Genomic DNA, 12,152 nt, shown 5'->3' with positions numbered 1-12,152 from the left:
GACGAAATTTCGCGCAACGCTAATGGTCCCGGTATTCGCAATTGCTCGCTGATTCGCGCAAAACCATATAAATGAAACGAAAACACGATCGTTAATGCAATAAATTATACGACTTATACATGCGGCGGCAAGGCAAAATTATAGGAAGAGACTGGTACAAGGAAAAATCACGATATGTGAGTCATCACATGCCGCGCCCCGCCATACTTGTAGTCACGTGCTGTTTCGCGCCACACTTGCTGTCACATATCGCGCCACGGTCGCGGTCACGTGACCAGTGTCACGTGACCACCTTCGACGCGTTATTTACCGGCCCGACCGCGATCGGGGGATCGTATATAGCCGGCAAAAGTCGCGGGACAGAGCATCGCTGTTTTCCGCGGTCCGGTCTGGTTCGGTTCGGCGAGTAGGTAACCTTGATTCCTTCGTGAGTTATACGTGACAGGCGTCGTCATTCGCCGAGTCTGCTGGGTGAACCGGTTAGTGTCGATCGAAGCATCGTCGAGGCAACAGCCAGCGAGATCCCTAGCGAGTTTTCGAATTGTCGGAGTTCCTTGTGCGACAAGATGAAGTTCCACATTGCTCTTGTTGCTGCGTGCCTTATCGCGTGCGCGCATGCTTTTCCGAGTAAGTGACACTTTCTTTTACATTGGCTCTTTTCTTCTCTTTTTGCTCTTTTTGCTCTTTTTGCGAAATCGAACGAATCACGTTCTGAAAATTTTTAGATTAAAATACGTGAAAAAACTGGTATTAATTTGTTTATTGTACTTATTTGCGAAATATATAATAGAAAAATTTCATGTTTTTTTTCTGGTCTAATCAATTTTTCAGTCTAAATTCATTTTTTAACGTAAATTACGTGGAATGTGATTCTGGAATTTTAATTTCCATAAATTTTACATATGGAAATTACCATGTGTATGTTTCGTGTTTGTATTCTTTTTAACGGGTGTTTTATTCATTAGCAATTTTTTACGTCTCAAATTATTCATTAATAAAACTACACTCGTTATATGATTGGCTCATGACAACGATCCGTAATTATAACTTTTGAAATGTGTGAATGAAGCTTAATAAAATTAAGCTATAATCCGCGTTTTTTCTTCCTCTATTTTATATTTTATAATAATTTTATGAAATTTTATGTACTGTAAAAAGTCACACACATATACGATTGTTATGATCTTTCTTAGATTAGAAAACATATTGCCATTTAATTATTATTTAGAACTATAATCATCATTTGCATCTTTTTTTTAATAGCCTTTTTATGAAATTAGAGATTATTGATAATGTCAGATAATGAAATATTCTGTTATTTTTGTTATGTTGTAATCGGCTTGAAAGATAAAATGCGGCTGCTGTCCGTTAAAATATGATGTTAAATCAATTAAAACCACTGCATAAAAACAGATTTTAGTTTAATATCGTGCAGTGAATTAATGTAACAATTATTTCCAGCCACGGAACTTCACTTTGCTCATATGTTAAATAACTTTCTAACTTACTCCGATTTCACATTTATTTATATATTTTCTTATAAATATATATATTTATGTATTTGAGTTTTCGCCCTTTTCAAATAATAAATTGAGCTTTGATATTTTATATGGCCGAACAACATCTCAAAATATGACATATTTTAAACTAATTTTATATTTTCGAGCCTCAATGATTTTTATAAGCAAAGAAATTATTCGGAATCCTCGAATCTTTCCAAGTTTTTTCATCTTTTATGCATTTCGGATCGTACATTTTAATAAAATGTAATCTATAAATTGTTTATTTTCTCTATACATCTCTGCGAAACTTTGTCGCGGCTCCATTTGTCGCATTGAGCGATTCTTTAGAATTATTTGCATTCGGCTCGCGACATTTATGCGTCGTTATAAGGCAAAGCGGGCGCCCGACAAGCAAATATCTCGATTGAATGTCAGGTCACGAAGAAATCGTGGAAGCAGATAGCACGCTCCAACTACTTAAGGCCGTTGTTTACTCGATTACAACTCGATATGAAATTCACTTCCAGCGTAGACTTTGCTAATTAGCATCGGCCCCGTTTTTGCGAGACGGGAACGGCAGGAAGCTCGTTTAATTGGAGCTGCTTCGTCCCCAAGATAATTGTCCAAACGAATTCTCCCATCGAAGTCCAATTTATTCCTTTGATTTTAATATAACTTTGCTTCTCGAGCCGGCGTTTGTGTGTCTCGGCTCTTTTAATCGCGCGAGAATCTTTACAAAAATAACACGGTCTGACTTTTCTGGCAAATTACAATTTCATTGCTAATTTATTGGGATTTCTCTTTGATAAAATCGAGATATTATACTTTACAATATTTTCAATCATACCTGGCATTATTTTCGTGAAACAATTTGTCGCATTAATTTTTTATATAGCAGATAAATAAAATGAGTTTTATCTAAATTCTCTTGCATTTTAAAAAATTGTTATATTTATACATAAACTTTATATATTTAAAAATATTTTTATTTCGGCCTTGTTAATTACTGTTATTAATCTGAGAATAGAAAGTTTTCGCAATTATGTATAAATATCATTTTTACGACGCAAGCAACTTTATGTCTAAGGGAAATTGAGGAGTTTGCATTTTCAAATAATTGTACATGCATAAATGCATGTCGCATTATTGCGACCAACATTTGTAAAACAGGGTCTGGAAGTTTACGTGTATTCTCGTTGAAACACCAAATGATACGAATATTTTAACCAGTGGCATCGTGATGTACCACCTATTACAACATGTCGTAAATAACTTTTGCTAAAACTCTATAACTGAAACTTTTAGATTATTAACTATTATTGTAAAAAATATCGGAGACTTACTTTATGAGTGATGATTCAGCCCATGTGGAGAGCATAATTTCTAATTATCGAATCATCAGCGGCCCGTTCAGCTGTTGCAGATACACAGCGTATAATAGTGCAATTAAATTTTTTTCACCATAGGGGTGAATGTTACACGTCTATTATCGCGTACTCCTCGAGGAGTACGACGCCTCCGGCGAGATGTTTCTCTTAAGCATGATGCACCTGCCAGTTTCCATGCCGCGAAACTTCGCCGCTACAACGCGGTCTCCGCAGGAGAGAACGTCTGCTCTCATTACATTCGCTGACAGCCTGGTGATAGCCGGATAATAATGTAATTTTTGAGACTTTGCCGGGACGGCGGCCAACAAGCTGGCGAAAATCGAGTTTCGGCGAGTTTCGATCGCGAACACATTCGCTCGGATATCGTCCTGCATTCTAGTAGACAGGGATACGAAGTAGCAAGTCTGTCAGCGTCAAACAACCTAGCGAATCGTGCTACAGGGCGGAATCTGTATATAAGCAGATTGTGCTTAATCCTATTAAGAATACGTAATCGTCGTGCTTACCACTGGGTAAACACGCCTCGTCTTTGAGGCAAGCTTTGCGTAATAATTATCTGCAATCGTAAATCTCTCGTGCAACGAACATGACGTTTAGCATTATCGCGAACGCGGTGTTTCTCCGTTGCTGCGGTTCGCTTACGAATAATTACGCTTTATATAGAAATCGATACAATAATAGTCGAATTTGCGAGAAATGCGCTTCCATCCATTACACGCGATGTAGATGTATTGTTGATAAAGGGGAATACGCACATTTACGCATTTAATGATCGATTACATTGCTACTTAATCTATGAAGCATAAACATCTGCTGAATCTATTCAAGCATCAATCATCTGAGATATTTGAATATGATTTATGAACGCACGCGCGTATTATATAATATTGCAAAATATAAAGTCACGTTGCATACATTTACTTATATGTCATCAGTCAAGTAATGCTTGACAAATTTATTTAAAATTTAAAAGTACATCTCTCTCTCATTAAAATCGTTAGCTTTCATAATGCTGTATCAATATGCACTATAAAAAATACATAAAATTACATGAAGAATAAAATTGTAAAATTGCTAAAATTATTAATTTCATGTAATTTAGTAATATCTTTTTGCGATATATATTTTATCGTTATTAATTTATTACATTAATAACTTTTTCGTTTTATAGCCAATACAAACACCGATATTAATCTTTTCTCTCTTATGTCGCATACGCGCGGGTATATTTGCATTCGCATAAAAATGTGTCGCCTAAATCACTCCACTCGACGCCAATTACAGCGGGAAAGAAATCGTGACTAATTACTTCCCATATATCGCTCACTCTCTGATTAGTTGATTCACGTAGCGTCGCAACGTGGCAGTTGCGCAATCCAGTAATGTAATTCCTTCTTCCTATGTTCCGCATCGCGATCGACGAGCCTTCTGTCACCGGCTTCCCTTTCACCCGCCCTCTTCACACGTGCAATCATACCAATGTATGTGTATGTGTCACACCATTTGCTTATAATGCGGATATAACGCACACTATATATGGTACACAATATAATTATATACGGCAAAGAGTAATAATGAATTCTGATGGGGAATATCTTTATGCCTTTAAATTGCCTAGCTAAAGAAATTTTTTTTTATTTAATTTTTATAATGTTGGATGTCATCGATATTTCGTTTATTATTATTATAATAAATACAGATTATATAACAAATAATAGTAAATTTAATAATAGAAAATAATTAATAATTTATATATACAAATAATCCACATAAGTTGTATAAGAAATAATTAATAAATTAAATAATAATTAATAATGTATGTATATATATATATATATATATATATATATATATATAAAATGCTCATATGGAATTTTTATTAATTAAATAAAGAATTATATTCTTGCATAATTAATTAAATTTTTATTTTATCTTTACTACTGCTCTCACGTGAAAATTTAGAAAATATTCCTTCCAGGTATTATTATTACCCTTTGCTGTATCTCGCACAATTCCATATGCAGAGTGTCCTTGCGTGTTGACGGCTTAGTTTGTTGTACCCCTCCGTATCTGGAGGCGAAGTGCTGCCGCGGATTATGACCAACTCATATTATTTTCCTGTCGCGAACAGCCTGACCCCGTTGACGTAGTGTTGGGCTTGCCTTGAGTGGCAGTGGCACTGCAGAATATGCCGTTATTAAGTATGCAGCTTGCATCCTACCACCGCCTTACGGTCATTTAAATGAAAAAAGGCAGTACGCCGCAAACGTTTTGTCAGCGCATCTTTTTTTTTGTTTCTTTTGCACTGTCTCCTGAGGTCAATATCCTGATCGAGAATTATTGCGCGCAATAATGATATAGAGCAAAATCTATCCGGTATAATCTTCTTATGATTTGTTAATAATCAACGATAATTGTTATTATGTATCTTATATATAGATAATTATGTATCTTAACCATAAATAATGAAAAAGAATAGTAGAGTTTATATTACTATATAAATTTCGTAAAACAAATTATGGAAAAAAATTCTGAAAAATATATCAATATGATGTAAAAATTTTACTGTATGTTGCTATTTCAAAAACATTACTTCCAAATTTATACTTGTTTAATTTTTTTATTAATTTAATACGCGCACACACACAAAAATTATATAAATTTTTAGTTAAATATTTCTTCACATAAAGTAAATTATCACCTCTCACATACAAATCTTTTACTTGTGTCAGAATCTTCTTCTAAACAATTTGTTATGGGATACGTATCTTCTAGGTATACGACATCAGATGGAATGAGTATACATTTCAGGATTAAAGTAAAGCGCATCCTTAGCTTCAGCTCGTGCGCGACTTTTGTCCCGACGATGTATTATAACATGTGCGTTGTGTAATTCGCGTGTAAGCAATACATACATACATGTATTATTATAATAAAAATTATATAAGAGCAATAAAAATTGCTTTTTATTATGCTGTTCTTGAAACTTAATTGTAATTTATAATAATCCTTGCATAAAAATAATTTGTGACAGTAAAATTAAAAATAATTGTAAAATAAAAATTTTTTTTTAGAAAAATTAATAGAATATTATTATTGACATATGTTCCAGAAAATATTAATATTTTAAAATAAAACGTCTTGTGAAACAAATCAACTTAATATTCGCATATCAAAATTGATTTACATATATTTATTGGTCATTTACATCGTGCTGTATATAATATCGACATTGAATCTTGTTTAAAAGCACGCGATACTCGAGATGCCATTGTCATTATAGTAATTTAAACATAGTTTTATGACAACACATATAACGCTGTAATATGATGTATATACCTAAAAAGAATGATGCTATATTGTTGACTATCATTCATAAAAGTCTTTCTAGCAAATAATTTTCCAATTTCTACGCACACAAAAAATTAGATAATAAATAAAAGGATAGATAACAAAAACATTTTCGGATATATTTTTTTACCTTGCGCATTCACAAACAAAACACAAGTTGTTTATAGAAAAAAATACATATAATGTATCGCATTTTGTTTATAAAATATATGCATATTTCTTTAAAAAATATTTCTATTTTGCAATTTAATTATCGCAAATTCAAAGAAATGAGAAACTTCGATTTTTATTATGTTTTATTATCTTATATTAAAAATTTTTTAGAGTGTTAAATGCATAGTTTTACATATTTACAAAATGTTACGAAAGTCAAAAGTCATGAAAGCAATATACTATATGTTGACTTTTTTTTTAGTAGTATAGCTATTCCGAATATAATCTTAATGGTACATTTTTTCTTAATTTACTTTTTTTATAACTTTTCGTAATTCCGATAATCGAAACTTGATCCAAGTTAAATTAAAATGAATAAATTTACGATTTGATATTTCACACACACATACATTACTTAAAAGTTGGGAATGTTCTTAAGCGAATAACGACGAGCAAACTTAATGAGACATAAAAACTTTTCAATTAAATAAAATCGGTTCAAACTTTGTATATGAAACCGTACATTTCGTCTTTGCGCGAAAGTAAGAAAAGGAAATACAGCAGTCTTTGAAAGATGGAGCTTATGCCAATATTCGCAAAATGATAAAATCGAGTTGTTTATCAATTATACAGCTTTACATTTACGAATTTTAGCTTTGCCATTTTATCATATCTAAGACTGTACTGGGAGGGGGGGGTCCCGTAATAATTACAAATATATTTACATGAAGATCCGCAACAAGCACATACATAAGTTTGCCAAGCTGTGAAAATTTCTAGAAATGAATAGATCAATAATTAAATATTTTTCTCAATATTACCGGATGTAATAATTAATTTCCGTCATTCGCATCGTTTTAAAATTGTCTGGAAACAAATCTCCATAGAATCGATAAGGCAACAACGGCAAAGTACACGTTCATAAGCAAAAATGGAAACAGACGTGATTATCGGGAAAAACACAAGAAAGGCGGTATAATGCATAACATACAAAGTGCTCAACGCCGTAGCCATTTTTGTTGGTATAAAGAATTATGAGGTGGCCGTTCTTGGTCAGTCGGTGGCAGACAATCCAATTATCCGCGAGTCGCGAAGCCATAAACTACTGCGGTTGTAGTAACGTAGGACGATCGAGTAATTATGAACAGGCGAATGCATATCGCGCGAGGACATCGAAATCGGATCTATCAAGTGGAAATTCATTTGGAACCAATCATTAGAAAGGGGAAGGGAAAGAAAGAGAAGGAGAGAGAGAGAGAGAGAGAGAGAGAGAGAGAGAGAGAGAGAGAGAGAGAGAGAGAGCTTCCCTAACTTGTCTCGCTCGCTTTTTGTCGTACATGTCACCGCTGTAATCGCCGCCTTTTCGAAAGTCTAATAAAACGCGAAGATAACGAATATTCCTTCAAAACAAATTGAAATTCAATCCCGCAGCGAATCTGTCGGGAGCAAAAGTCAATGTACCATTGATTTTAACATGGGAGGCGTGACCCCGCCGGGAGAACTTGCGGTAATTTCAAGCGAGAATTGGGATGTTCAATTGATAGACAAAGGAAAGAGATTTCTACAAATTTTCGCTATTAAAAATTTATTAAAAAATGAAATTTTTATATCTAAGAAAGAGAGAGGGAAAAATAGAGAGAAAGCATTAATTATATTTTTTAAACTTGCATTAGAAAAAGTACAGCATAATATGAGATAAAATTAAATAAATCACAATTGCATGATCATGAAATTATTTGTAGCGTCTATTAGCCAATCAGAAATTAGGTAGGAATCAGGACAATATTTATATTTTGCAAAAAAATAATTTATTAAATAAATTATCTAGAAGAAAAGTTTAATGAAATTTTTTCAACCGGACATAAAAACAAAAAATAACAAGATGATCCAAAAATTTTTTTATATATTTTTATATAGAATCGTATTGCGTGTAGTTACTTGAAAAACGACACATTTGACAAATTGAAAAAAGGAAGACTTTGTATATCTCTAAACGTATGACCTTAACAGTCCTACGATAATAATGGATATAACTATAGAGCTATAACGATAACTAATTAGCGACAAGCAATTGTACTTATTGATTCTCAGAAAAAACGTTGACATATAAAGAATAAAAATATTTTTATTCTCTGATAAAAAAAGAAAGTATACATATATCGTCAATTGGAACGGAAGACACGTGTGTATATTGCTTGCAGTTGCACTTTATATCTCTTCGTGCAATTATACAAGATAAATATTGTTAGGTCATTGTTTAATTTACTCGACGTTTTTCTTGATCAAGAACAAAATAAGTAACCGTGCTATCCATATATAAGGATTAAATACTTAAATTTAATTAAAATAATTTAATTATATGATAAATTTAATTTAATTATTTATTGCACAACTTAAATGTCATTTCTGATTAAATACTAATCCTAGTTTAAAAATTAATGAAATTTAAAGATAAAGTTCTTCATATCTATCTGCGATTTATTGTAAATGCATAGCTGTCTCGAGGAAAAAATATCTGCTATTAGAATCCAATTATTTTCAGAAAGTAAATGCTTTGTTATTAGTGATCGTACCTATATTTATGGATTGCCTTAAGAAATTAATGTTATAACATCGTACACATCACGCTCACAAAATTACTGTGTCACAATTCATCTCTTCTCCTTTTACTCGCGCAACATTCACTATAGCAAAGCGCATAATCCGTGCTGTTCAAGTATTTAATGCCGTTAGAACATGATGGAATTTATTGTCGAAACATTTTATTGATCTTCTTAAGCGAAGCAGCTTACACGCGTGTGTCGGTAATTCTTGCTTTGCGTGATCATCATATTTCCAAAAACCATCGATGTGATCGACGTAATAGCGAAAAAACCGTGCTGCAATACAATGAATTCTTATCCATATATATATATATATATATATGTATATGTATGTATGTATGTATGTATATATGTATATATGATGTATGTATGTGTGTATATATATATATGTATGTATATATATGTGTATATATATATATATATATATATATATATATATATGTATGTATGTATGTATGTATGTATGTATGTATGTATGTATGTATGTATGTATGTATGTATGTATGTATGTATGTATGTATGTATGTATGTATGTATGTATATATGTATCTATGTATGTATGTATGTGTGTGTGTGTGTGTGTGTTTGTATCCATGTGAGAAAAAAAGCTTTGCAGCTTAACGCGAATCGGATTAACACGCCAGTCTTCAATAATGCAGGATAGTGCGCAAATGGAGATTATCCCTATCTTACTAGAATACTTGATGTCTCTTGCCTTTGTAGCAATCAACGCGAACATGTAAATTTACATTTTTACATTGCGCATATGTGTGTACCTATACACATACACATCATACACGAATAAAATATGAGCAGATCTAAGCACGACAAAATTTTTTTCTTGCTAATATTTACATCGTTTTTTATTAAGTAAAATCGCCATTTGAAACGGATATAAATAGCAACTGCGTTTCAAACTACATTATGCACTTGTCACGTAATGGACTTTGTTAATGTGTTAAGAGGAAAAAAGCGCCGCGAGAGCTAGATCGCGATACTTATGAAAGCGCAAAAAACTGACTACGTCAATTATCATGCAAAAATATCTCCGACATAATATGCGAAGATAATCATTTATAATATTTATAATAAATTTTGCAATTAATCTCAGCTTTTCTATATACCACATTCGGTGTTCAAGTATATTTTAAAAACTGTCAAGCAATTTTAGAATAAGAAATTAAATCGTATGAAGAAACAAAAATAGATAATATATAAAAAAATTCATACTTTCAATTTAGAAAATAATTTAATATTGAATATTATAATTTCTAATTTTATATTTCACTTTTATGCATAAAATTGCTTTCAATATACATTTAAATTTTGAAGAAATAAGAAAATACTATTTATTAAAAATACTATTTATATAATGTATTTAAGTTAAATATCAATTTTATTATGCTAATATAAATAGTGACAACGTTGCTCTTTACGATCGTAATTTTACATCTTTATTTTATCACGTTACTTAATGTACCTAAATAAATATTACATAATATTAATATTTAACTTATAATACCCTGGAGATGCCTAAATCATGTTAGCTTAGATATCTTTAGATACCTTATTGCTCAACATATAACGATGAAATTTTCGACTAAATTTCCGTCAAGCTAAAAAATGATACGAGATTTGTGCAGAATCACTTTTATGGGACACCTTGTATGCATTGGGTGCGTAATATGTGCCAATCTGACGCACTTACCTCCACTCAACGTGCAATAACTTCTTGATTCGAGTGATGATGTACGAGCGAATACATATTCGCATATGAGCTCGTAATATGCATGTGCATACTATGCGCTCACCCTACACAATCTCATCGATGCGAGCCATACCATACCACGACGCGCAAGTACTTCCAAGTTATTACGCCTTTGACATCAAGTACATACTCATGCGGTACGCTATTTCGATTCCAAGTTTCATAATGTTGGGCTCTGCACCAGCAACGCCACTTCCCGTTCTATCCATCTCGATTGATGGGTGCCCCTGTGTCTGCCCTTGCTATAATTCATCGATTAAAATTTCAACTTTGATACTGGCGAAAAAGAACGTCATTTTTATAGGAACTCGAATCGTTGAAATAATTTGGAATTTTTTCTATGTAATTTATTTCATGCCTGCCTGCAGAATTAAATTCTAGACTTTTATAAAAAAAAGTTTCTCTTTAAGATTATTCTTACTCCATGATTTTCTCGCATATATATGTATACTCAGCCCACATTTTTTATATTTTATATTTCTTCTAAATATTTTTTTATATATCAACAATGAATAATTACATGATTTCGCAAAATAAGAATTGTAATTCATCTGATAAAGATATTCCTCTCTTGCGAAAAAGTTGGAAAAAGATTTGAAAAATCACAAACTTCTTAAACTAAAAAATTGTCGTAATTTTTGGGAAGTCAGCCATTTTATAAAAATAGATCAATTTATTTTAATTATATAATTTTGATATTAAATATTTATATACACGTGCATAAAAATATTTTACGAACGAAAAATCCTATAGAATCAAAAAGTCTTCGGGATAGAATTTCTAAAACTCTGAGAGACGATGCAGTTGCATCATGATATTAAAAGACATTGCAACGGGTGAGTCGATAAGATGAGCTTTTCCGGAGATTTGAACGCTTTTTTAGAAATCATGATATTACATGCCTGCTGTGAGGAATTATTTTTTTCCCTTACTTTTTTGCTCGTTCACATCTGCTATTGATTTGTTGTATTTCTTCTCGCGCGGTAATATTCAATCGATAGACTGTATTTTTGATGCAATCAGGTCATTCAAAATGGTTCCGATAATGAGAAATAGCTTTGACAAAACATTAAAAATACTTGAGAATAAATTGCATACACAATTATATATATAAAATAAGTATAAAGCACATATACACACACATCCACAGAGAATAAAGAACTCGGATTATCAAAACAATTTGAAAAATAATTTGCTTGGAATCAGTATATAACAGCATTAAATGGTATTTAAGTAACATTTTTGTCATTTAAATGGTAATTTTATGTATATAACACTACGTTACTGTCACAACAAGAAAGAGAGAAAGAGAAGGGAGAAGGGAAAGAGAGAGAGAGAGAGAGTATTCTTTTTTTTTATTTACCCTTTTCGCCGTCAAAAATATACG

At 32.0% G+C, this 12,152-nt stretch overlaps 1 protein-coding gene across 1 annotated transcript in view; it reads left to right on the top strand.

Moving 5' to 3' along the window:
• The first annotated feature begins 335 nt into the window (after window positions 1-335).
• LOC145971094 (icarapin-like) overlaps window positions 336-12,152 on the top strand; it is a 30,125-nt gene continuing 18,308 nt past the window's right edge. The window contains exon 1 of the mRNA XM_083098403.1: window positions 336-627. Within this exon, the coding sequence (XP_082954529.1) occupies window positions 567-627 (61 nt within the window). The 5' untranslated portion in view covers window positions 336-566. The remainder of the gene's footprint in view (window positions 628-12,152) is intronic.

Source organism: Camponotus vicinus, unplaced genomic scaffold (assembly GCF_025532165.1).
Source record: "Camponotus vicinus isolate PSW18456_S1 unplaced genomic scaffold, iyCamVici1.0 SCAF_4, whole genome shotgun sequence".
Taxonomy (NCBI): Eukaryota; Metazoa; Arthropoda; class Insecta; order Hymenoptera; family Formicidae; genus Camponotus; species Camponotus vicinus.
Note: the sequence above shows the minus strand (reverse complement) of the source record. Positions and strands in the feature narration are given on the sequence as shown.